We start from the raw sequence: 26,781 nt of genomic DNA, 5'->3' as shown, positions 1-26,781 counted from the left end.
TCTAGCCGCCCCCGGGGAAGTCGCTGTCCTTACCTTCAGCCGGAGCCCGCGCCTCCGTGTCTACGGCCGCTGGCCCTGCGCTCCGTCTTGCTGCGACCCACTGCCTTCTTGCCGCCCACCATGGCCCTGCTGCACTCCGGCCGCGTCCTGTCCGGGGTCGCCGCCGCTTTCCACCCGGGCCTCGCTGCTGCGGCTTCTGCCAGAGCCAGGTAAGCAGGGGAGACCGAGGCGGAACTGGGGACAACAGGCCTGCCCAGCCGGGTTGCGGACGCCCCAGGACATCTCCCCGCCGCCCCCAAGCACAAGCGCGAGCACCACGCACACACTTTCTCTGACACCCGCTCGGCTTCCCTGGGGGCTGATAATTGAGCGTCGGCGCCTCAAAGTGACCGTCGGGGTCCTACATCCCTCCCCTCCCTTGCCCCCAGGACCGTAGGAGAGCGCGCCAACGCGTTCCCCCGGGGTTAGGAAGTGTGGCCCTCTACGGCACCCGGACTCCCATTCAGGGGTGGGGGGGTCACGAGACGCGGATTCGGCGCCGTGGGGGTGGGGGTGGGGTGGCGAGGGGAGAACACACGGGGCTGCGGTGCCGGCCGGCCTGGGGCCGATTGGCCGCGCAGCCGAAACTGCCTCGCGCCGATTGGCCGCGCAGCCGAAACTGCCTCGCGCCGATTGGCTGCGGCGCGGAGGGGCGCGGGTGCCCTTGATGGGCTACCCTGGGGCATGGCGGGGCTCACCTGTCCTGGCCTCTCTCGGCCCTGAGCAAGGCTGGCAAGGCCGCGCCGTGCTGCCGGTCGTGGGTGGGGGGATAGGAAGTACACGGCGGGAAGGCTCCTGGGGGGCTCTGGCTTTCAGACCCACCTTTCGCTTCTGCATCCCCTGACCTTGGTGTGTGGCATCCTCCCTCCCTTCCTCCCCCCCACCCCGTCCGTGTTACCGCCTGAGTCGCCGGTGACCCCTGGGCCGCGTGGCCTTTGCATAGAGAAGGGTCAAGGTGTAGTTTACCTTCTTTTTGTTTGACTGTAGGGAAGTCGCCGTTCTTCCTCTCCCCCTTGCTCTGCACTCGCTTAGTAAATAGTTTGTCGTCTCAGTTTCTCAGAGCCAGGTGCTAGACCAGATGCTAAGTCTGAGGGAGAGACAGATGTCACTCAAAAAACTGACAAATATGGGGCGCCTGGGTGGCTCCGTCGTTAAGCGGCTGCCTTCGGCTCAGGTCATGATCCCAGGGTCCTGGGATCGAGCCCCGCATCGGGCTCCCTGCTCAGCCAGGAGTCTGCTTCTCCCTCTCCCACTCCCCCCGCTCGTGTTCCCTCTCTCACTGTCTCTCTCTCTCTGTCAAATAAAATCTTTTTTAAAAAATGACAAATATGTAATTTCACACTGTGTGCTGAGTGTTGCAATAAAAAAGTACCGAGTTTAAAACGAATTAGTAATTCCTGAGGACCTGAGCCAGACAATTAATTCACTCAAGAAGGCGATTTGGGACTGTATCCTTAAGTACCACCTAATGAGGAACCTAGTGTCCAACCCACCTCCAGCCAGGTATTGACTAAAGCAGCAGACAAAGCCTTGGCCTGTTAGGCGTGCCTCGATTGTTTGCATGTCGTCTTCAAAGCCCGCAGGACAGTTTGTCCTTTACGCAGCCTCACACTGTTGGCAGTACAGTTTTGCTTGGGCTTTCACACTTTATCTCTCCCTGATTTAGCTCCTCCTTGGCCCCCTGTCAAGGTGTGCTCTTTAAGCCAGCCTATCTAGTGGACCAGAATTAGAGAGGGGTTATCATTTACGCAGCACTTTTGGAGAAGAGAAAGCGGTGTCTAAAATTATGGGCAAGAGAAAGTCTTTCAACATTGTAGTGGTCTTACAGTAATTATTGTTTTATAGATTTGGCTGGGTAGCCTAAAGCTTTACTTAAAGTGCTTGGTGAAAATCCCTATGGGTGTGACCTTTTAGTCATTGAGTTTGAGTGGCTGACTCATTTTTCTTTTCTGTCTTTTCACAATGAGAATGTAAGTTCCATGAGAGCAGAATCCTTACCGACTTTGTTCATTGATGTAAAGTCTTAAAATATTTGAGCATCTGCAGCTGAAAAGGTGTTCAGGTTTAAACAATGATGTATGATTGAGTGATAGAGCCAGATGCGGTATCTAGCCTGGGCTGGTATCTGTTCAGGTAACAAGGAAGTGAGAACCTTCACTGCTGCCACTGTAGAAGTGATCTTTAACAAAATCCAAAGGGAAAACGTTTAAAATAAACTCAACTAATTGAAGTTTCTTTTTTTTTAAACAGCTCATTTTAATACAATTCAACCTTGGCAGTCAGTATTCTGAAGAACTGAGGATTTATCCTATGAAATACTTAATTGGTGTTGGGTCATTTAAAGGGAACTCTAAGTTCAAATGTTTCGTTTAGCTGCATTTTTTAAACAGAAAGGACTCAACATTTAACCTTGTCTTGTTGACTGTGCTGTGAAAACATAGTGACGTGAAATCAAGCTTAGTCCCAGGTCAATGAAGAAAGGAAAATATGCTAATGTATTTTGATTTACAATGATCTGTTCTTAATTATCCTGATTATTTAATTTTTAGTGAAATAACTGAAGGAGAACATGATACCCTTTAGTAAGTCAGCATGCACTCGCTCTCTCTCAAATAAATAAAAATGTTAAAAAAGGGGGATACTCCTGGGTGCCTTGGTTGAGTGTTTTACTCTTGTTTTCAAGTCAGGTCATGATCTCAGGGTCATGGGATTGAACTCCGAGTCGGGCTCTGCGCTCAGTGGAGGGTCTGCTTAAAGATTCTCTCCCTCTGCCCCTCCACTCGCACGCACGTGCTCTCTTCTCTCTCTCAAATAAATAAGTAAAAATCTTAAAAAAAAAAAAAAAAGGCAGTGTGCAATAGTGGCATAATAACCAGTATTAGAAGATCACAACTGTAGTACCATCTTTGCCATTTTTAGTTCTGTGATCATGAGCAAATTAACTTCTCTTCTTATTTTAAAATAAGAATGTGAGGGAGGGGCGCCTGGGTGGCTCAGTCAGTTAAGCGTCTGCTTTCAGCTCAGGTCAGGATTCCAGGGTCCTGGGATCAAGCCCTGCATCGGGCTTCCCGCTCGGCAGGATGCCTGCTTCTTCCTCTCCCACTCCCCCTGCTTGTGTTCCCTCTCTCGCTGTGTCTCTCTCTGTGAAATAAATAAATAAAATCTTAAAAAAAAAAAAAAAAAGGAATGTGAGGGAAAGCATGTTTTTAAACTACAAAGCACCAGAGAGGTTCCCAGAAAAATTGCAAGGCATTTGAATTAGAAATGCTTATCTGGATAGTTTGTACCTAACATCTTTTGGTTTGCTAGTCAACATTGCTCAATGGCTGAGGCTTTGCACTTATGTCCAAAGTACATTGGTAGGAATCGGTTTGGAGGCCACAGGTTATCAGCATCAGTTTTGTCCCTAGAGCACTCTTGTTTTCATCTATTACTATCCCTTGAAAACATCATGGTTCTTATATTGTGGGCATAAAGTCTTTACCCTTTTAAGGAATGGAGTGATGAAGGGCACAAAGGTTCTGAACATGATTACTAATGTAGAACTAATTGAATTGAGTATCCCTGCTCCTATATTTAGATTAAGATTCAATATTATGAAATTGCTTTTAGAATTCTTAAAATATACCACTCTTGATCAGATCTCTGCCAAAAGACTCAAGGCCATGGTTTCTGAGAAAATCTCTGTGCTCAATAAACTTTTGAAAGAACTCGATGAATAAGTGTTTTTCACACCATTTAATAAGAATGGTGCCTTCTGGGGCGCCTGGGTGGCTCAGTTGGTTAAGCGACTGCCTTCGGCTCAGGTCATGATCCTGGAGTCCCAGGATCGAGTCCCGCATCGGGCTCCCTGCTCAGCAGGGAGTCTGCTTCTCCCTCTGACCCTCCTCCCTCTCATGCTCTCTGTCTCTCATTCTCTCTCTCTCAAATAAATAAATAAAATATTTAAAAAAAAAAAAAAATGGTACCTTCTGTCCTGTGGCTTGGGGCCACAGTCCTGTCGTTGTTGATTAAAGGCCTTAGAGACAGAGATATCTTTTTTAAAATGAAAATTGCTTACTGGAAGTTTTCTATAATATGTCATTGACATTCAAAGTATTCCTTTCACTCATCAGTTAATGACAGTGATGTACAGAGGCAGGTGGCTACATGTCTTCAGGGTCTGAATGAATTGTGGGTAGGAAGTAAAGGAAGCTTTCTTCAGGCCCAGGTCAGAAGTTGCTTCAAGGTATCTGTTTCATACTGTTGCTTAGACACTGGAACAACTAAGCAGCCTACATCAATGAAAAAAAGGGGGGAATTTGAGTCCTGGCAATAGAACTAGTGAGGGGAAAGGATGGTAATACTGTCTCCCAAAGCTGTAGAAAAACTAAGTAGAAATAATTGAAAAGCAAGAAAGACCTGTATTTGGTCGTAAAGTTATGACCATATGCTTCTTGAATTATCTACATACTTGCCTCACCAGTAGTTATAAATGAAAGCATAGAAGTAATAATTTAGTAGCAATGATACCAGCTAACAGCAAGCACTCACTCTGTTCCAGGCTCAGAGTTATATTTAATAACTCCTTTCATCCTTCTAACAACCCTGTACAATCGGGACTGTTATGCTCTCATTTTACAATAAGGAAAGTTGAGATTTAGAACTTAATTGGCTTGCCTGTGCTCACCCAAGCTGGTAGGCAGCTGAGCTGTTATTTGAATCCAAGCAGTTTGCCCAGTACTGACATTATCTAAGGCAAGCGAATAAAAGCCTAGGAAATCCAAAAATGGAATAATCTACCCTTCAATAACAGAATTAACTGTATGTAACAATTATAGCTACTAATACTAAGGCAGTTTTCAACGTGTCAGAAGAGCATGAATTTAACTCTGTAATGCTGTGCTAAGCCATCCAGTGTGCCTCATGGAGGAGTGAGGTGTACAAGTGCTGACTGGCCACTGACGAGTTCAACAAGAGAACCATTTTCGAGAAGGAAATTCTCACTGAGCTTGTCAGCATGGTGAGCACAGAGAACTCTCACTGTGCTGTGCTAAAACATTCGATTGGTTGAGATTGGATAAATGATTACTAAGAGAACCTGAGCTAGTTCCCTGGGTAATTTGGAACCTTGCTTCCCTAGCTTCCACCTGTCACTGCAACACCACCACTCCCCAAGCTCTTTTTCACCTTTAGCCTTTATTCTTATGCCTCTGCTGGGAATGCCTTTTTCCTCCTGTCATCCTTAGCACTCACCTCATATGTCACCTCCTCCTGGAAGCCTCCCTAATCCTATTCTTTCTCCCCCTTCCCCAGGTTATTAGGTCCTGTCGTCAAGGCTCTGAAAAATATTATGTGCTCTGAGCCTGTCTTTTTCGCTGTACATCATCCCCCACCCCAGCCTGCATTGTTTAGAACTCCCTACGGGGTCACCCCCCTGGGCTAATGTGGTAGTGAGGAGTTGTTCTACTCTTCTTTATATTCCCAGCTCTTAGCACATAGCACATTCTCAATGACTGATTTAGGAGATCATAAAGACTTTGTTTTCTGGGGCCCCTGGGTGGCTCAGATGGTTAAGCATCTGCCTTCAGCTCAGGTCATGATCCCAGGGTCCTGGGATCGAGCTCCTCGTGGGGCTCCTGCTCCGCGGGAAGCCTGCTTCTCCCTCTCCCACTCCCCCTGCTTGTGTTCCCTCTCTAGCTGTGTCTGTCAGATAAATAAAATCTTCAAAAAATTTTTTTAATTAAATCTTAAAAAAAAGATTTTGTTTTCTATAATATAAAACTATAAAAAGCTTTTTGCTTATTTGCCCTGCAGAAAAAGGGTAGAATAATCTTTTTCTCAGAACAGTAATTTACCCTGAGGTAAAGCCTCAATTTTGATACATTAATGCATCCTGCTGCCAAGAGAGTGTTTATTGGAAACATGGATGGTGCTTCTTGGGTGCCCTCTTAGAAATCTCAAAGTAGCTCTAGGTGAAAGATCACCTGAAGGTTTTATGTTTTCTATATTTAGGATTCAATTTGGGAAGGCTGAATCAAAAAAATTGTTAAATATTTGATCACTTGATTAAGATAAGATTGTGAGTGCCTGAGAATTAATCGTTGTTTATTTAATTATAATGACAACATTAAAATTAAACATAACATGACTGTAAAGCCATTTCATATGTGAGGAACTATGTTTTGTGTTTTGTTTTTTAAGGAAAAAACAAGGTTTCAGGCCCTCAACAAGTTTTAAGAATAAAAAGAATATTTTAAGAATACAAAGGGATCCAGGGCGCCTGGGTGGCTCAGTTGGTTGGCAACTGCCTTCGGCTCAGGTCATGATCCTGGAGTCCCTGGATCGAGTCCCGCATCGGGCTCCCTGCTCGGCGGGGAGCCTGCTTCTGCCTCTGACCCTCCCCCCTCTCATGTGCTCTCTCTCTCTCATTCTCTCTGTCTCAAATAAATAAATAAAATCTTTAAAAAAAAAAAAAAAAGAATAAAAAGGGATCCAAAGACCAAAATGGTTGAGGACCACTGCCTTAGGACAACACAACTTTTTTCCTTGAAAAACAAAAACATATACAAAGTTGCATTTCTCTGTGATAGTTGATCCTAGTATATTCTCAACCGCTCATTAATAATAACTTTTAACCAAAGTAACTTCCATTTTACAGACAAAACCAAGGCGAGGGCACTGATGTCAATCCTACATAAGCATTTTAGCAGACTAGTGGATGCACATAGTTCAGCTTCTACAGCCACACATATATCCCTTTTATATACTTTCTTTATATATATATATATATGTATGTACTTTTTTTTTTTCCCCCTTAAAATGACAACAAAGAACATGTTCACTAAAATGACCCAAAGCTCTGGACTTCTAGTTTCTAAAACTGTGAGAAAATAAATTTGTTGTTTAACCCCCCCAAAAAAATTTTTAATTAATAAAATGACCCAAAGCTATAACCTCTCTAGCACATATAAAAATAGGAAATAAGGGCGCCTGGGTGGCTCAGATGGTTAAGCGTCTGCCTTCGGCTCAGGTCATGATCCCAGGGTCCTGGGATCGAGTCCCGCATCGGGCTCCCTGCTCCTTGGGAGCCTGCTTCTCCCTCTGCCTCTCTCTCTCTGTCTCTCATGAATAAATAAAATCTTTAAAATAAAAAAATAAAAAATAAAAAAAATAGGAAATAAAAGTATATAAAAATTATGCTTAGTAATCAATGTGTCTGTATCCTGTCTTACTTAGAAATTATCTAGGTATCCAATAATTAAGTAACCCATTAATTAACTCATATTAGTCCAAGATTTTAAGTTACTTAAAGATCTTAGAAATTATCTTCAAGTGGACATACTACAAAATAAAATTACTCTTCTCCTAACCACCCATAACTCCAGTCTAATGAGAAGAATATCAAAGTCCAGTAGAGGGGTATCTTGCAGTATGCCTGACCAGTACTCCCCAAAACTGTCAAAGTGATCAAAAACAAGGGGTATCTGAAACTGCCACCACCAAGAACAGCCCAAGGAGACATGACAAGTAAACGCAATATGATATCTGGGTAGGCCTTTAGAACGGAAATAGGCATTGGATGAAAACTAAAGAAATCTGAATAGATTGTGGATTTAATAATGTGTCAGTATTGGTTCATTAGTTGTAACAAATGTACTCTACTAATATAAAATGTTAATAATAAGAGGAAACTCTTCAGGGGCAGCTGTTGGGAACTCTGTACTAGCTGCTCAATTTTCTGTAAATCTAAAACTGTTCTATGGGATGCCTGGGTGGCTCAGTCTAAGCATCTGACTTCAGCTCAGGTCATGATCCCAGGTTCTTGGGATTGAGCCCCACATCAGGCTCTCTGCTTAGCAGGGAATGTTTCTCCCTCTCCCTCTCTCACTCGCACTGTCAAATAAATAAATAAAATATTTTTTTAAAACTAAAAAATTTAACCTACTGGGGTGCCTGGGTGGCTCAATCTAAGGTTAAGCCTCCAACTCTTGGTTTCAGCTCAGGTGTTGATCTCAGGGTGGTGAGTTAAGGCCCAGGTTGGGCTCCATGCTGAGGGTGGAGTCCAAGAATGAATGAATGACTCTAATAAAAGAGAAAAAATAGGGGCGCCTGGGTGGCTCAGTCGGTTAAGCATTTGCCTTTGGCTCAGGTCATGATCTCAGGGTCCTGAGATAAAGCCCCATGTCTGGCTCCCTGCTCAGCAGGGAGTCTGCTTCTCCCTCTGCCCCTCCCCCCACTTGTGCTCGCTCGCTCGCTCTCGCTCACTCTCTCTCCCCCCCTCTCTCTCCTCAAATAAATCTTTAAAAAAAGGGGCACCTGGGTGGCTCAGTCGGTCAAGTGTTTGCCTTCGGCTCGGGTCATGATCTCAGGGTCCTGGGATAGAGCCCCACATCGGGCTCCCTGCTCAGCAGGGAGTCTGCTTCTCTCTCTCTCCCTCTGCTCTTCTCCCCACTCGTGTGCGCGCTCTCTCCCACTCTCTCCCTCCCCCTCTCTCTTTCTCTCTCAAATAAATAAAATCTTAAATTCATATTTAAAAAGAAAAAATATGTAATTTTTATTTTATTTTTTTTAATTCAAGTATAATTAACATACAGTGTTATATTAGTTTCAGGTGTACAGTATAACAATTCAGCAATTCTATACATAACTCAGTGGTCGTCAAGATGGGTGTGCTCTTATTCCCCTTCACCTATTTCACTCACCTCCCCCACCCACCTACCTCCCCTCTGGAAACCACCAGTTCTTTATATTTAAGAGTCTGGTTTTTTGTTTGTCTCTTTTCTTCTTTGCTCATTTGTTTTGTTCATAAATTCCACATGTGAGTGAGATTATATGGTACTTGTCTTTCTGTGACTGACTTATTACACTTAGTATTATACTCTCTGGATCCATCCATGTTGTTGCAAATGGCAAGATTTCATTCTTTTTTGTGGCTGAATAATACTCCATTCTACCACATCTTCTCTATCCATTCATCTATGGATGGAGACTTGGGCTGCTTCCTTCCATATCTTAGTTATTATAAATAACGCTGCAGTTCACATATGATGACATACATCTTTTCTAATTTTGTTTTATTTTGAGTAGATACCCAATAGTGGAATTGCTGGATCATATGGTGATTCTATTTTTAATCTTTTTTTAACTTTTTTCTTTTTCTTTTTTAAATAATCTCAACACCCAGTGTGGGGCTCAGACTCACGACCCTGAGATCAAGAGGTGCATGCTCCACTGACTGAGCCAGGCAGGCGCCCTCTATTTTTAATTTTTTGAGGAACCACCATACTCTTTTCTTTTTTTTTTTTTAATTTTTATTTATTTATTTGACAGAGAGACAGCGAGAGAGGAAACACAAGCAGGGGGAGTGGGAGAGGGAGAAGCAGGCTTCCCACCGAGCAGGGAGCCCGATGTGGGACTCGATCCCAGGACCCTGGGATCATGACCTGAGCTGAAGGCAGACGCTTAACGACTGAGCCACCCAGGCGCCCCTACCATACTCTTTTCCACAGTGGCTGCTACACCTTGGATTCCCACCAGCGGTGCATGAGGGTTCCTTTTTCTCCATAAGCCAATGTTTGTTTCTTGTGTCTTTGATTTTAGCCATTCTGACAAGTGTGAGGTGAAAATATGTCACAGTAATGATTAGTTGAACACAAATTTACATTTTTCATAATTTTAAACATTATATAGGAATAATGTTAGCTTATAGTATCAGTAAACCAGTATAAGTTTAGGAAAAACAAAGCCACAGAATAAAATGTATACTTGTATCATGCTTAACATGAATAAATAAAAGGCATAACTATTTTTATTAAATCAGTTCAGCTAGTCTCAAAGGTTTATATCACTGATGTGAACTTGAATTTTTTAAACATTTGAGTTAGTTTCTTTAAGAAAAAACTTTTGTGTAGCACATTTAAAGTACTAGAAATTCAGTCTTTATAACACAGTCAGACCAGAGCACCTTTGAGATTTTTTTTTTTTAAGTGGAGCCCAACACAGGGCTTGAACTCACAACCCTCAGATCAAGACCTGAGCTGAGATCAAAAGTCGGGCGCTTAATGAACTGAGCTACCCAGGTGCCCCAAGATTTTTATGATCTCAATTTATCAGTACCCTATAGAGCTGGAAAACATTTCACATTCAGACACTGAGAGGTAAAACAAAAAAGCCTTTCTGAATTACTGACACATAGAGATCTTATAGCTCTTTTTTTTTTTTAAGATTTTATTTATTTATTTGACAGAGAGCGAGGCAGCGAGAGAGGAAACACAAGCAGGGGGAGTGGGAGAGGGCGAAGCAGGCTCCCCGCCAAGCAGGGAGCCCAATGCGGGGGTTCAATCCCAGGACCCTGGGATCATGACCTGAGCCGAAGGCAGACACTTAACTGACTGAGCCATTCAGGCGCCCCTCTTATAGCTCTTTAGGTTTACAACTTCAGCCACAGGCCAAAAATAAATACAAAAACCTCACAGTTCTGATTTAAAAAAAGAGCTGCAAGACTTTTTTTTAAAAGATTTTATTAAATAATCTCTGTACCTAACGTGAGGCTCGAACCCACAACCCCAAGATCATGCTCCACCAGCTGAGCCAGCCGGGCACCCCAGAACTGCAAAATTCTTGATTTAAGCTTCAAATAAACAAAGTCAAACAAACAACAAACCAAATTATGTGTCATCTCTCACCCGACAGAGAATAGATCTCTGCTACGCATTTTCAGAGATTACTGAATGGTCAGATCCTAAAACCAGATTCACAATCATTGCTGCCAATGAGGACTAGCTTACTGGCCATAGCTGAACCAGAAACCAAACCCCAAATCAATAATGGGTAGGGACAAACCAGAGAAACAGTTTTTGCCTTGGGCTGCTTCCTGGAGACCCGGGTGTGGAAGGGAGTGCCCCGCCTCCAGCTGGCAGGGCTTCTGAAGCCAGCAGGATGAATGTGGGGGTGGTGCACAGCAAAGTAAACCCCAACACTCGAGTGATGTAATAGCGCATCTGGCTGGCCTACATTGTCTTGGTAGGACTGCCACATGTTCTACTCAGCATCCCCTTCAGCATTCCTGTTGTCTGGACCCTGACCAACGTCCTCCATAACTTGGCTATGTATGTCTTCTATACAGCGAAAGAGACGCCCTTTGAGACCCCTCACCAAGGAAAGCCTAGCTACGGACACACTGGGAACAGATGGACTATAGGCTCCAATGTAAATTCCTCAGCATTTCTCCTATTGTCCTCTACCTCCTGGCCAACTTCTACACATCATCTACACAGCCTAATTGCTCAGGGTACTGCTGCCAAAGTTACCCCAATTTCATGGGGTTCGTGTCTTTGGCATCAGCAAATCCTGAGGGATGGGCCTGGGGATAACACTGGACCAAAGGGCTGTGACATCCTTTCCATCTCCATATTGCCTTCTGTATCTTGAAAGTCTAAAAACTACAACTTTTCCCAACCTTTCTCTTCCCAAGGAAGAGAACAGATTGGAAAATGGGGCTCCCTGGCCCAGCCTTGCTAAGAACAGGTTTCTTTGAATCAGGAAAAGCAGGAAAGATAAGGGCCAAATCACTCTCCCCCTACAGTAGGAAGCCATATTTGGGCAGCTTGTTTGCTCATTAAGTTTTTCCAGATCTTCCACCCCCACCACCTTTCAGCTCTGTTTTGCTGTGTATTTTTCTTATAATAAAGGTAATCTGACGGGGCGCCCGGGTGGCTCAGTTGGTGAAGCGTCCAAGTCTTGATTTCGGCTCAGGGTCGTGATCTTGGTCATGAGATCGAGCCCCACATCAAGCTCGGCACTGGATGTGAAGCTTAAGATTCTCTCCCTCTCCTTCTGCCCCTCCCCTACACCCCCCCACACACTCTCTCAAAAAAAATAAAGGTAATTTTTTTTCCAAAAAAAAATAGTTGTTTTTTTTTTTAAGATGTTTTTATTTATTTATTTGTCAGCGAGAGAGAGAGAGAGAGAGCACAAGCAGGGGGAGCAGCAGGCAGAGGGAGAAGCAGGCTTCCTGCTGAACAAGGAGCCCGGACTCAATCCCAGGACGCTGGGATCATGACCTGAGCTGAAGGCAGATGCTTAACCAACTGAGCCACCCAGGCGTCCCAAAAAATAAAGTCCTATTGCCTCTTGAGATTACCTCGGGACACCAAGGAAAGATGAGGCGTACTTACCTAGCAATATAGTTCACCTGACCCAGGTGGATGACCTCCTCCCACAAGACTGTTAAGAGATAATTTTTTTAAAACATTTTTTAATTTAAATTCAATTAATTAACATATAATGTATTATTGGTTTCAGAGATGCAGGCCTATGATTCATCAGTCTTATATAACACCCAGTGTTCATCACATCATGTGCCCTCCTTAATGTCCATCACCCAGTTACCCCATCCCTCCACCCCCCTCCCCAAGGGATAGTTTTTTAAGGCAAAATCATGACTCATATAAATATAGAATAATGAACATTGTCCAGCATTTTAACTTAGTAAGTAGTGAGGAAATCAGTAGGATGTTATAAGTAGTTCTTGTTGATTTTTAATTCCTAAATACCTTGAAATTCTGTCTTCCTCTCTACCCCTACTACCTCATCCTGGTTTAGGCCCTGATCCCTTTATCTCTTTTGCTAATTAATGAACCAGTGATCCTTCTGCATCTCCTCTTAGCACTCTGCATTCAGTACCCCACCTTGTGACCAGATGGGCTCCAAAAATGCAAGGCTATTCATGTCACTCCCCTTACCTGATCAACCCGCCTCCCCCCACCCCCAAAAACAGAGAATGATTCTACATGTTCTCACTATATCCAAGATGGGACACAGTTTTTAACAAGTTCTCTAAATGCTACCCTTTAACAAGTTTGAGAACAGGATAAAACCCAGGCGCCTTGGGGGAGAAGGGGGTCACATAATACTCTTGCAGTGGTCCTTGCTTGCTTCTCTTGCATTGTCTTTTACCACTCTCGGTTTCTCACAGCCAAATTACATGAAATAGTCTTTGCCTGGGAATTTAGATCAGGTTTGGACTGTGAAAGCCTGTCCTCCCCGGGATGATTAGGGTATCCCCCTTCTCATTGCATTTGCACTAAAACCTTTGGTCTTCTGCCCTCCTCTGTGAAGTGCTTTGGCAGATTTGAGATGTCTCTGGCCATGGAAATCCAGCTACTGTGACTGATTTCTTTTATTTCTCATTTCAGCTCCTGGTGGACCCATGTGGAAATGGGGCCCCCAGATCCCATCCTGGGAGTCACAGAAGCCTTTAAGAGGGACACCAACAGCAAAAAGATGAATCTGGGAGTTGGTGCCTACCGGGATGATAATGGAAAGCCTTATGTGCTCCCTAGTGTCCGGAAGGTGAGTTTGCCATCTTTCTCCTGCCTTCTTGGGATGAATAAACTGAAGAAAGCTCCTGGAGAGTGGCAGAAAAAGTGCCAGGCTGGGAGTTAGGAGACCTGGCTTCTAGTTCTGGCACCAACTGCTTGAATCACTTGTAAAAGTGACAGATTGGAACTATGTGGTCTTTTTCAAGATTGAACTTCTGTGATCATCTATAAAGCAGGCATAGTGTCATGTTTAATCCTGAAGGTGCACAAAAGGACCAAGAGTTTAAACATTGCCTCTTGGTTATAAGAATAGCCCTTTGTGGATGAGGCTTACTGCCGTTATTTTCCATTTCTCTCATGTTGATTGCCTTAATAAGCTCTCCTACACAGGCATGCTCTGTCCCTTCTTCATACTGAACTATAGAGTAATTCGCTTTATTTTTGTTGTATTTTTATCACTAGTCTTTCTATTGGTTATCACTATAACTTCAAATAGTTAATCCCCTTAGAACAGTTTTTTAAAAGGAAGTGTGTGTTTCCTTTCCATCTACACCTCCTCTGTTGATATATGAATGCTTCTTTGTCACTTCCAAAAGTGGGGTGGTGATGTGTCATTCCTCCATAGAGCAGAACTGGGCACAGTGAGTGCAAGTTACAAAGGAGTACTTCAGGTGAGGGTACGGCACTCCGGAATCATCTGAGCTGCACCGCCCTGCAACCAGCTGGCTCAGGCCTCAGGAGCCACTGAAGTAAGAACATGGGCTGAATGAACCCCTGAAAGAAAAAGTGGGAGTGTGGGTTAAGGGTTACCTCTAGAACTCTCTGAGTAGAAAAAAAGGGCTCGAGAAACCATTGTGATGAGAAGACCTATTGAAAACTGCTGGCTGCTGGGTCTCAGGTCATGCAGGGATTGCTTTGGTCTCAGTCAGTTTAAAGTATTCAGCAAGTATTAGTCAGCTATTTTGTAAGCTGGAATACCACCACACGCTCCTGTACATTCCTTCTTCAGGTCTTCAGCTAGTCGTAAGAGCTATAGCAGCTGTTCCCTGTTCAGCAGATGAAGAAACTGGGGCTCAGGAAGGTTACTAAGTTGCTCAGGGTCACACAGCTAGTAAGGGGCAATCTCACCTCTGTCTCCAAAGCACGAAGAGATGTGGCTGCTACTATTAACTCTTTGAAGTTCTTAGACTGGCATTTTACCTTGAAATACTTTTTTATGTATTCAGTTTGATTTTATCATCTTATATCTCTTTTAAGTGTTGCTCGTAAATCTTGTTCCTGTGCATTCCAAGAATGCCGTATGTTAAATATTAACCAAGAAAACATTGTGTGCCCATCCATATAAAACCTAACTATAAAAAAACAATAAAATATAATTTTAAAAATTCAAATATTTCTGTTCTACGGTATAAAATACCAACTCTTTTTTACTGTAGGTTTTTGTTTTTGTTTTTTTGGGGGGTATGTATTTTCAAGTTTTTATTTAAATTCCAGTTAACATACAGTGTCATATTAGTTTCAGGTATAGCACTTACCCTTTTTCTTGGACAGTATTTCCAAATAAAAACAAGGCTTTACTTCCTTTGTGTTTAATATATAAACTGAATTTATAAAACATTAAATACTAATCATAGTAATTCCAGGTAAGGAGAAGAAACTAGGCAGATACCTTTTCTCTTGTCTAGGCAGAGGCCCAGATTGCTGCAAAAAATTTGGACAAAGAGTACCTGCCCATCGCGGGACTTGCTGACTTTTGTAAGGCATCTGCAGAGCTAGCCCTGGGTGAGAACAACGAAGTGTTGAAAAGTAGCCGGGTAAGCAGAGCACACTCTGGCATCATACAGAGTCTGTTTTTAAATTAACAGTTTAAACAAATTTGAAATAATTTAAATAAATAAAAAAAGATACATCACTTTGTGTGTGATGATTATTTTGAGGTGACTGCACTATTGCTAATATCTCTTCTTTAGAAAGTAAGCTGGCACTTATTAAATAAAGGATTTCATGTAACACCCATTGTAAAAATGTAGCAGTAATCCTGAAAATGGAATAGTAATTTGACTGAAGAGTTGACACTGTTCTGTGTGCTTATGTTCATTTTATACTGAATATGCTTTAGAAATGCCAAACTAGGGGCTCCTGGGTGGCTCAGTCGTTAAACGTCTGCCTTCGGCTCAGGTCATGGTCACAGGGTCCTGGGATCGAGCCCTGCGTCGGGCTCCCTGCTCGGTGGGGAGCCTGCTTCTCCCTCCCCTCTGCCTCTTCCTTCTACTCGTGCTCTCCCTCTCTCTCTCAAATGAATAAATAGATCTTTAAAAAGAAGAAGAAGAAGAAATGCCAAACTATGCCCAGTTTTAGGCCTATAATTAGCCACTACCCTCATGTTCTCGGCTTCCAGCTTGGATGGAGGAAGCACACAGGCAAGGCTCTTGGGGTCAGGACCAGTCTGGCACTCCTCTGCTGCCCCTTCATGGCCAGTTTGGACATTAAAAGAGAGCAGACCGTGCTCCCTTTTGCTGCCTCCCTCGTCTCTCAGTTCCAGAGAGCATCGTGCAGCCACGAGGGAGAAGCACACCTGTCTCCTAGTGTCTCCTCCTTCCGTCTCCCTGGGGGCCCTCTTATTGTAGAAGAAAGATGGCACTGAACACAGACTTTGCACAAGCAGATGGCTGTGTGCACCCGCAGAGTATGCACAGCCTCAGCACTTAGAGTAGAAGAGGAGTAGCGCTGGGCAGGCGGGATGCTTCCAGGCCAGTGAACAGCCCAGTGACATGTGGCCTCGGGCACTATAGTTTACTTTCCTTTGAAACAAATGTGTTTATTAATGGATACATTCGTATGTTTAAACATCTATTTTTCTGGGTAAGTCTGGAGAAAAACATACAAAGTAGCAGAACTAAGCCAACATTTCTCCCCTTCCTCCCCCAAGACCAGAATAAATACAGTTTATTCATAAGGCTGGTGTAAGTCCACGTTAGTTCATTAACTCAAGAGAAAAGCATACAACCTTCACCACAGGGTGAGACAATAGTGATCCTAATCCATGGTTTGATTGATACCCAAACAATCAACCACTTATTAACCCCTCATGGAAGCTTCCATATTTTCCTGCAATTTTTGCTTAGCTCTATCTAGCTAAAATAACAACAGCTTGTTCATAAATTGCTGTGCCTTTGTGGATTATTAGTATTATCAGATCCACAGTTAGGTTTGTTTGGTTTTTGTTGTTTTTTTAAGTAATCTCTTCACCCAACGTGGGGCCCGAACTCACAACCCCAGGATCAAGAGCCCCATGCTCTACCGAGCCAGCCTGGTGCCCCCGCAGTTAGATTTTTATTTCTGTCACAGCAAAGTTTGCAGGGACAAACTTTGGTAAAGAGTTTGTTAGGTTCCCCCCATTTCTTCTACTGCCCTTCAGGGCAGAAAATAGGTTTATGTTTCAGAGACCTTAAATTTCTATGGTGCCTTAAAAAAAATCTGTGGTTTCTTATTCCTTAAAGTTGACTGATTTGAAGAAACAGATTTACCTCAGGCACCTTCCTATCACTCAAAAGATAATGTTTTCATGGGGCACCTGGGTGGCTCAGTTGGTTAAGCGACTGCCTTCAGCTCAGGTCATGATCCTGGAGTCCCGGGATCGAGTCCCGCATCGGCTCCCTGCTCAGCGGGGAGTCTGCTTCTCCGAGCTCTGACCCTCCCCCCTCTCGTGCTCTCTCTCTCTCTCTCTCATTCTCTCTCTCAAATAAATAAATAAAATCTTTAAAAAAAAAAAAAAAGATAATGTTTTCAGACTATGGAAACTCACAAAGTGGAACTTCTGAGCCTTTAAAATGTAGCGATCCTTATTATTCTAATAATAATAAGTTGACTTGCTTTTCAAGGAACTTTGATGTTCAGAGACTCATTCAATTTTGTATAATTCTGGAATAATATTTTAGTGTACTGACTGTTCTTAGTGTCTTTTTTTTGTCTGTATAAATCAGCTCTTTCTCATGTGGGGGAAGAGGTTATATCCTGAATGTTCCTCCTGCAATATGGTATGATACTGATAACAAGCCGTGAGGAGTTAGCTTCTCCGTCAGCAAAGGTGTGGGAAACTGAAGAGATGGCTCTTTTGAGAACTCACGAGGAGAGTCAGTCTGTCTCTTAGCAAATGGGGAAATGAAACAATAGTGCTGTTCTCTCGTTTCTGAATACCGTTTGGAAGGTTGTCTTCAGCTTCTGAAGAAGGAAGGGCTCTGCTCTGTGGGCTTGGCCTCCGTTCTGTTCGTTGTGGACCTGTAGAGAGTGTCCCACCTCACTGACCGTGTGTCTCTCCTTCAGTATGTCACCGTGCAGACCATTTCTGGAACTGGGGCCTTGAGGATTGGAGCCAGTTTTCTGGTGAGTCTGAAAACTCCTGCAGGAAAGAGCTGTAAGACAGTCTGTAAGTTGAGGATGGTGGCGTTTCCTATTGCATGTGTGTTTGCTGACAACTTTCCACAAAGTTGGAAGAGTTCCTGTTCTCTGATAAACGGAGTCGGGGGTAAGAAAAATGAAAATACTTAGAAGAAATTACAAGGAAGATAGAATGATAATAATAATAAATCTAATTTATTGAGCACCTGTCTGTCACTACCAGCTTTTGTTTTAACTCATTTAATTCTTTATGAAGGAGGCTCACTTACCGCCATTTTACAAATGAAGAAAGTGAGGCCCAGACAGGCCCTTGGCTACACAGCAAATTTACTTGTCAGAGCTTAGATTCCAACTCACACAGTCTTGCTGCTGCGTCGTTAACTATCTCTCATTCATAAAGATAAGCTGAGTTTCAGTAGAGGAAAATGTCTTCCTCAGTAAAATATATCAGCTTTTTTTTTTTTTCCCCTCTTCCTTCTTCACTTTTCCACTCCCTTTCATCCCATTTTTTAGCAAAGATTTTTTAAGTTCAGCCGAGATGTCTTTCTGCCCAAGCCGTCCTGGGGAAATCACACGCCGATCTTCAGGGATGCTGGCATGCAGCTGCATGGTTACCGATACTATGAGCCCAAGACGTGCGGCTTTGATTTCACAGGTGCTATAGAGGACATTTCGGTAAGTGTGACTTTCAGGACAAGGGGGTGAAGGGACAGGAAGCAAACCTCCTTGTGGAGATGTGATGCCTCCCAGCTGGGTCTCAATATCTGACTTAAAATACTGGGGATGAACTAATTCCCAGATCTCAGGTTATCTTTGTTACTGATCCAAAATAGTGAGCCTGTGGCATTTAAGGTAAGTTATCGCCTTCAGAGCTGCAAAGTCACCTATCTTTTGGTTGTCTCTTTTTAGAAAATGCCACAGCAAAGCGTTCTTCTCCTGCATGCCTGTGCCCACAATCCCACGGGAGTGGACCCCCGTCCTGAGCAGTGGAAGGAAATAGCAACAGTGGTGAAGGTAAGGAGAGTGAGCTGACTGGCGACAGTTTGTGTTCAGTAACTGGCCATAGATGCTTAACTGGGCAAGGTCTTCACAATGAGAATTAATTACCCTTGAGCCCACATTGTTAAGTTGTCAGGAAAGAGCTGCTTATTTGCATAATTAGCAGTTTGGGATTGTTTTGTTTTTGTTTTTTAAGATTTTTGTTTATTTGAGGGGGGAAGCACACGCACATGCATACAAGTGAGGCAGAGGAAGGGAGAGAATCTCAAGCAGACTCTGCTGAGCGCAGAACCCAATACGGGGCTCAATCCCACAACCCCAAGATCACGACCAGAGCCAAAATCAAGAGTCAGTCGCTTAACTGACTGAGCCGCCCAGGCGCCCTGCCTAATTAGCAGTTCTTAAGTAGTGGTACATGAGCAGCTTGAAAATAATTTCTGTTCTTCAGCCTGGATGCTGGGTGTAGGGAATTCTGAGGAACCTTGTCATTGGCTAGCCTGTACAGTGGGCATCCACTGGCCGCAGGGTGTCTCTCATTGGCACCTACATTTGCCCTGGCCAGGATTACTTGTTCGTCCTTTATACACTTTGTCATGTCTCCTGTCCTGGCCTATTTCCTTGGCATGGCCATTATCATTCACAGGGTCAGCTGTCAGAGAAGGCACTAGTCAAAATTTCAAGGGAGCAGGGGCGCCTGTCTGGCTTAGTCGGTAAAGCATGTGACTCATGATCTCAGGGTTATGAGTTCAAGCCCCACGTTGGAGGTAGAGTTTACTTAAAAAAAAAAAAAATTCCAACAGAGGAAAATACTCCTGTTGCCTTGTACCCCCATTTTCACTTCTTTTGATTTCCCTTTCTTTACGTTCTATCAAACATAAGATGCAAACGGAATAAAACAGAGGGGAAAAAAAAGAGAAAGAGCATTCAGAGAGCACTTTGAAGATGAGATGGTTCTCATGAGTCCTGGGTATGAGACTGCCAGAGTTACATTAGCCCCAGAAAAGACTGATGTTGGTCCTGTATTGACTGGACCAGAGTAATTACCCAGACTCCTTTGGGCCTGAAAAGAGCTTCCTGTTTGATCAAGCAGCTTTCTGGGAAGATTGAAATTAAGAGTATCTTTTCTTCTCGAGGGACCATATCCACCAAAGTAAAAAAATATATATGACGATGTCTTAACTCAAGGAAAATTAAACCTCTCGAGGCAATCCGGGCCCCATTGACTGGAGGGTTGGAATACATGGGACGGATCAAGATCTTCAACAGTGGCAACACTGGGGGAGAAAACTGTTGACCCTATGTGAGGCAAACATCGTCCCAATAAGCACAGGCAAGCATGTGGAGCTTCTTGAGAGGGACTGCCTAAAGCTTTGCTCTTCTCTTTTCCTTCCCAGAAAAACAATCTCTTTGCATTCTTTGACATGGCCTACCAAGGCTTTGCCAGTGGTGATGGTAACAAGGATGCCTGGGCCGTACGCCACTTCATCGAACAGGGCATTAATGTTTGCCTCTGCCAATCCTATGCCAAGAACATGGGCTTATACGGTGAGCTAAAGGACCCAGTGCGTGATGTGTGTGTGCTGATAAGATTGAAGAAGTTCTGGAAGAGGATGCCACAGCGATACCAATTTGGGGGGTGGGGTGTATGCTCTGTGTGTGTGTGTGTGTGTGTGTTACCCAGAGAAGAAAGACAGGTAACATGGATTTTACTGATCTCAGTCACATCTTTCATGTCTCTGAACTCCTCCAGCAGGGAAAACTAATGACTGCTTCTGTAAACAAGAAGTGACTGCTCCACAAGCCAAGAAGATGGATATAATAAAAAAAAAAAAGACCTTTGAGTCCTCGAACTTCCTGTTGTTTCTAGATTAACCATACTGGTTGTTGAAAGCTTTTAATTTGTGACAGATATTTTTGTGGCACTTTTTTTTTTTTTAAGATTTTTTATTTATTTATTTGACAGAGATAGCGAGAGCGGGAACACAAGCAGGGAAAGAGGGGGAGGGAGAAGCAGGCCTCCCATGGAGCAGGGAGCCCGATGCGGGACTTGATCCCAGGACCCTGGGATCATGACCTGAGCCGAAGGCAGACGCTTAACAACAGCCACCCAGGCGCCCCCTTTTGTGGCACTTCTGGTGGAAGCATAACATCTAGCAAATTGAATCATGATTTGCTTTAGCATGTTAGATTGGAAAACTGAAAGACGAGATCCATGTGTGTCTTTCCAGGTGAGCGTGTGGGAGCCTTCACTGTGGTCTGCAAAGATGCTGATGAAGCCAAAAGGGTGGAGTCACAGTTGAAGATCTTGATCCGTCCCATGTATTCCAACCCTCCAGTCAATGGGGCCCGGATTGCCTCGACCATCCTGACCAGCCCTGACCTGCGAAAACAATGGTAAAAGCACATTGTGGCTCCCCAGCCATCTGCCTTTCCCACCACTGATCTTTCCAAGCTCGTTTATAATCGGCAGGTAGTGACATACAGTATCACCCAGCTTCCATATGTGGAAGGGGAGGAGGGGAGAGAGGAATGTGCATTTTGGTAGCCCTTTCAGATACATTGGAGACAAACGTAATTCAGAAACGCAGGGGTTTTTTATTCCATTATCTCCACGCTAAGTTAAACCTCCCCTCTCCTCAACTGAGGTTCAAATTGAAGTAACTTACATAGGAAAGCTTTTTTAAGAACATCATATTTTTGGTTCTTATCCCAATAATAGCTACCATTGAATCACTATTTCTGCTTATTTTTTATTTTTATTAGCCTTACCACCTGAATCTCTTGGCACCTGTGCTCTAACTTAGTGTTACTCAGTCTCTTGGACGATAGTCCACAAAGACAGATATTTTGTATCATGACCCTGAACACACATTACCTATAAACATATATGCAAATGAAACTATTGTCAAAAACTCAATACTTACACTACATGTGTTCCAATATTTTCTAAATGTCAGTTGCATCCAACTACCTTGAGTATATGAGCTGCTAACGGGTCATGTCGCACAATTTAGAAAACTTGCTCTAGATCAGAGATTGGCAGACTGTTCTATGGGTCAAGCCTGGTCTGCCCCTTATTCTTATAAAGTTTTACTGGGACACAGCCACACCCATTTTTGATGAATTATGTCGTGGCTGCTCTTGTGCCATATGGCAGATTCTAGTAGTTGTGACAGAGAGCAAATGGCCCACAAAACCTAACACATTTGTAATTTAGCCCTTTATAAAAAAGTTTGCCATGTTAACTGTACTGGAAGTTTAAAAAAAGTTTTTAAATAAAAATTTGAAAATGAAAAGTTTGCCAACCCCTGCTCTATATAATTCAAAGTTAATAAAAAGCCAAGATGCCCATGAACAGTGTGATTTGTCAGACAAGAGTTTGTCTTTGTAGCTGGTTAATTGAGAGGCTAGATCCCTGAGCAGCTTCTCGGGGATTGTCTGTTGTTTGTAAGGAACTTTATCTGCAGCCCCCCAACTTATCACACGACTGCTATTCTTTCTACCTTAAATTACTCCCGTGAAACATTGAAGTAAGTCTGGTTCATGGTAGTTCTTTTTAGTTAAATATATCCATGCAAGGTCTACCAAAAAACTGACTACTTTTTAATTTATAATTTTTCCCATTATAAAATTAATGTGTAAGTACATTTCAGAAAGTTTTGGAGAGGGGAAAAAATTAACTGTAAATCCAGTCATTATAACCCACCTTTTGTCTTTGTTCACTATTTTCCATCATGGTAACATACTATATACCTTACTCCTATATATGTATGTTGTAGATTTGGTTTTGTTTTTGTCTCTTAGCATCATACTAAGCTTTTTATTTATTTATTTATTTTACTTCCTATTTGTAAGTGGTTTTTTCTATTTCCTAACGGTTATCAAGATATTCTTTTTAATGTGTGCACTTCAGTACACCTTTGAAGTCTGTCATGTACAAAGATAGCAGAGGTACTGTGCTAGATGAGTGAGGCATTTCTACCTGTGGAGAGTTTATAATCCGGTGAGAAAGGTACATGTACGGCATTGACACAAGAGACAAAGAATAAAGGTGGACCAAAGGAAGGGCTATTGATTCTAGTGGGGAATAAAGGATGATATAATGAAGACAGCAGCCTGTGAGCTGTGCCTTGAAGAGAGAAGAATGCCTTTCCCCCAAAGGGAATGAAGAGTAAAGGAGAACCGGACAGAGCTGTGCATGAAGACAGGCACAGGAGCACGATGTGCCTTCTCTAGGACGTGCTTCGAAAGTCCCAGGTAGTTCTTGTGGCCTCGACTCTGAGTGGGAGGAGGATAGAGAAGGCAGCAAAGCTGGGAAGTTGGGAGCAGAAGATGAAGCACCTTCACCAATATCATGAGAAGTCAGAACTTCATTCTATGGGCACCAAAGAGCATGGAAGGGCTTTGCTGGAGTTGCCCTGGATCTAGCTGTGGTCATAGCCTCCATGCTTTTAGGACCCCAGCCTGAAAGTAAATGGAGCCGGACAGATGGGACCATAGGAAATTTTTTTTTTTTTAAAGACTTAATTTATTTATTTGACAGAGAGAGAGACAGCAAGAGAGGGAACACAAGCAGGGGTGTGGCAAAGGGAAAAGCAGGCTCCCCTCTCAGCAGGGAGCCTGATGCGAGGCTCAATCCCAGGACCCTGGGATCATGACCTGAGCCGAAGGCAGACACTTAACGACTGAGCCACCCAGGTGCCCCGGGACCATAGGAAATTTAAAATCAAATGTCATCCCTAGAGGGGTCAGGAGCTCTAGCTCCAGCCAGGAATCACACTGCTAGTGAAGTGTTGCCAGTTTTTTCCAGAGAGGACAAATCCATGTTTTTATGTGCAAGTGCCCAATTTTAAATGTTTACCTGAGTCAAATAAAAATAAGACTAATTTTGTTTGACATCTAATTGGCAATTGTGACCCGTTGTAACTGTGTATGACATCATCATAGATGGTTTAAGAACATGAACACGTTAGAACAGGGAGGTAAACTCTAAATGTTTTTACAGTCGTCTAGTTGGGCAAGAATTTCCCCTAGAGCCATAGGTACAGAGTGGGAAGAGGAGATTCTAAGGAAGGCAGTGATTATGTCCAGAATTGAGTGAGCCATGTGTATCAGAGGACTGCCTTCAGCCACCAGATAGAACTGACCCTCTCTTCCTGGGGCTTTCAACACAGCACTGTTCTGTTGGTTCTTACATTGTCCTGCCTTATTCCATAGTTGGTGGTTTACACGTTTGTTCCTAGTGTCAGTTGTAAGATTTAAAAGGCAAGGACCATGTCTGAACTCTCCCTTCTCACCACCTAGCACATGGCTTGGCACATCATAGGTTCCCAATGCACTGTCTTAACTGCAAAAGCAGGAGTGTGTATTCCTTCCATGTTAAAAATAAGGTCATAGTTTACTATTTAAAACACAGCTTTTGGGGCGCTTAGGTGGCTCAGTCAGTTAAGTGTCTGCCTTCGGCTCAGGTCATGATGCTGGGCTCCCAGGATTGAGCCCCACTTCGGGGCTCCTTCACCCACTCATGCTTGCTCTCTTTCCCCCTCTCTCAAATAAATAAAATATTTAAAAAATAAAACACAACTTTTGCTCCCTGCATAAAGGATGGAGAGCCTTAGCCTTCCTAGATTTGAGTCATTCATCCATCTTTTTTTTTTTTTTTAATTCATTTATTTCAGAGAGAGAGAGCACAGGGTGGAGGTAGGGCAGAGGGAGAAGGAGAATCCCAGTGGTCTCTATGCTGAGCACAGAGCCCGACACAGGGCTCAATCCCACAACCCCAAGATCATGACCTGAGCTGAAATGAAGAATCGGATGCTTAACCAACTGAGCAACCCACATGCCCCCTCATCTTTCTTAGTAACTCCATTATGTTAATCATTAGGTGCCTCATCAAAATAGTGTTCTGATAGAAAACAATGTTGTAAAATAGCTTTTCACTTCTTGAACCAGCGACAGCATCTGACTTGGGCTAGGACAGAGAATTAAGGCACACTAGGGGAATACTCAAGGAAGGTAAAATTGCTGTGAGCTGCAGCTTATCTGTGGTGCTTGTCCAGAATTGAGCTGCATCCCAGGGGCTTTTTTTATTGTTTCTTGTTTTACAGGTTGCAGGAAGTAAAAGGCATGGCCGACCGCATCATTAGCATGCGAACTCAGCTGGTCTCCAACCTCAAGAAGGAGGGCTCCTCCCACAACTGGCAGCACATCACTGACCAGATTGGCATGTTCTGTTTCACAGGACTAACGCCCGAGCAGGTGAGTGGGCTCCGATTTCTCCTCAGCTGACAGATTGATCAGTCCTCGTAAACTAGAATTCCTCATAGATCCCCTACCTATTCAGATTACCCTTAAAACAGTCATTTTGGAGCCCTGTTAGGTAAAGGAAGAGGGTAGCATTCATTTTGTTTTGTTATTAGTTGTTTCCCTGTCTGTGTCGCCCATGAGGTTGCAAATCGCTGAAAAGCAGAGCGTGTTTTGGTCTTTCTTCAGACTACTGCTGCTTCTCTGAAGAGATACCAGAACAAGCAGGAGCCTGAATACTGATAGGAGAAATAGCTGAGCTATTCCATAGCTGGATTCTGGATCTGTTTTTTCCTACAAATGCTGGATCTAAGATTTGTTTTCACCTGTTCACACCTCAGAATTCCTCATCTGACTTTAAGATGGTTTTTTATCCTTCTCTCTATGCTAGCCCACCAAATTCTGGGAATAGGGCTTAAGTGAGAAAATAGAGTTTCTGTTATTTTCCTGTTTTACCGCCTGGGCTGGGCAAATCCCCCCGCCTAGAACACGCTCCTGTACTCTCCTCTCTGCAGGTGGAGAGGCTGACCAAGGAGTTCTCCATCTACATGACAAAGGATGGCCGCATCTCTGTGGCAGGGGTCACCTCTGGCAACGTGGGCTACCTTGCCCATGCCATTCACCAGGTCACCAAGTAATTTCCCTGGAGGGAGGAACCAGAGACAACCTTCCTGCCTATGGCCCCTGCTGTTGTGAGATTCACACGGAGAGAGAAGGAGGGTGGGTGGATGGTGGTGAGCAGGTTCTTTCTTTGAACCACAGTACATAATACTCAACCACTGAATGTGTTTCACAGAAAAGAACATGTAGTGAAATAGGGCAGAGGCATCCGTGGCAGGTGTCTGAAACTTTGTGGCTCAAAACCGAACTCCTGCTCATCCTTTAACCTCAGCTATTCCAAGAGAGTTCACATGTACAAGAAAGACATAGCCCCAAAACCATGTCGATCATGCCATTGCAATATTTCAGAAGCTTTAACTGCAGCATCTTATGGTGTTGGGGCACTTCTAGATCCAGCATGAGAACAGCACCTGCAAGAGGTGTTGTGGGAAGAGCTCGTTCTAACATTGACAGGCAGCCTTGTGTTTGTCCTCCCGCGATCGAGCAAGCTTATCAACAGACCTCGTTACAGAAATCATGTTTCGTGAAAACCAGCAAGTCTGCTGCCACTACAGTGAGGAAAATAAAAAGATGCTGTTTCCTGTCTTACTTAAGGAAAAAAAAAAAAGGTTCTTCTTTTCAATACTTTCAGGCATTTTAATGTTCCTGTTCTTTTCCTTGGGCACAGAGATCTATAACTAGCCTACATTTTCAAACTGTGCTACTGCTTGATTGACCACCTGCCCCATGCTCTAGGCTTTCCTTATTTAAAGAACCAAGAAGAAAATTTCCTACTCCTCCCGTACCCTCACCTTTCTCATCAGAGAATAGCAGAGAGTAGGTAACGGCACTTGAGTTCAGCATCGTCTTCAGTGATTGATTGTCTGCTGTCGGGATGTCGCCTCTGCCCGGTCGGATCCATTCATTCAGTACGGTTGTGCGGTCTCTCATCTCACACCATGAGCGCAATGCAGGGCAGAACCAGGCAAGCGGACCTCTGCACTTCGGTTTTAACCTCTGTGTGCTGCCAGCTGGGCTCAGGCTTCACCCTTTGGAAAGATAACCACCATCTGCTCCAATCATGTAGACTTCTTGGCAGCCTGGTTTCTCTGCTAAAATAAAGTTACCGTAGACCCCA

General features: G+C 43.7%; 1 protein-coding gene and 1 pseudogene across 2 annotated transcripts; both read left to right on the top strand.

Moving 5' to 3' along the window:
* Positions 1-26,781, top strand: GOT2 (glutamic-oxaloacetic transaminase 2). 2 transcript variants are annotated; one of them, XM_021704231.1, is made up of 10 exons: positions 1-209; positions 13,218-13,374; positions 15,029-15,157; positions 17,667-17,726; positions 18,255-18,416; positions 18,651-18,755; positions 20,135-20,285; positions 20,969-21,134; positions 24,848-24,998; positions 25,559-26,781. In XM_021704231.1, exons 1-10 carry the CDS (start codon positions 121-123, stop codon positions 25,679-25,681), a joined length of 1,293 nt encoding a protein of 430 aa, XP_021559906.1. In that variant the 5' UTR covers positions 1-120; the 3' UTR covers positions 25,682-26,781. The 2 variants fall into 2 exon arrangements, with proteins under 2 accessions (XP_021559906.1, XP_044767235.1); XM_044911300.1 differs by lacking the exon at positions 15,029-15,157 and having other exon boundaries at positions 34-209; positions 25,559-26,775.
* LOC110593690 lies at positions 10,960-11,374 on the top strand (annotated as a pseudogene).

Source organism: Neomonachus schauinslandi, chromosome 16, assembly GCF_002201575.2.
Source record: "Neomonachus schauinslandi chromosome 16, ASM220157v2, whole genome shotgun sequence".
NCBI lineage: Eukaryota > Metazoa > Chordata > Mammalia > Carnivora > Phocidae > Neomonachus > Neomonachus schauinslandi.
The sequence above is the reverse complement of the archived record's forward strand: the minus strand, read 5'-3'. Positions and strand labels throughout refer to the sequence as shown.

Excerpts from the sequence above, each read along its gene's own strand:
- GOT2 (XM_021704231.1), top strand. The coding sequence starts at position 121 with ATGGCCCTGCTGCACTCCGGCCGCGTCCTGTCCGGGGTCGCCGCCGCT. Across the intron at positions 210-13,217 it reads GCGGCTTCTGCCAGAGCCAG|CTCCTGGTGGACCCATGTGG; the intron begins GTAAGCAGGGGA and ends TTCTCATTTCAG. Across the intron at positions 13,375-15,028 it reads TGCTCCCTAGTGTCCGGAAG|GCAGAGGCCCAGATTGCTGC; the intron begins GTGAGTTTGCCA and ends TCTCTTGTCTAG.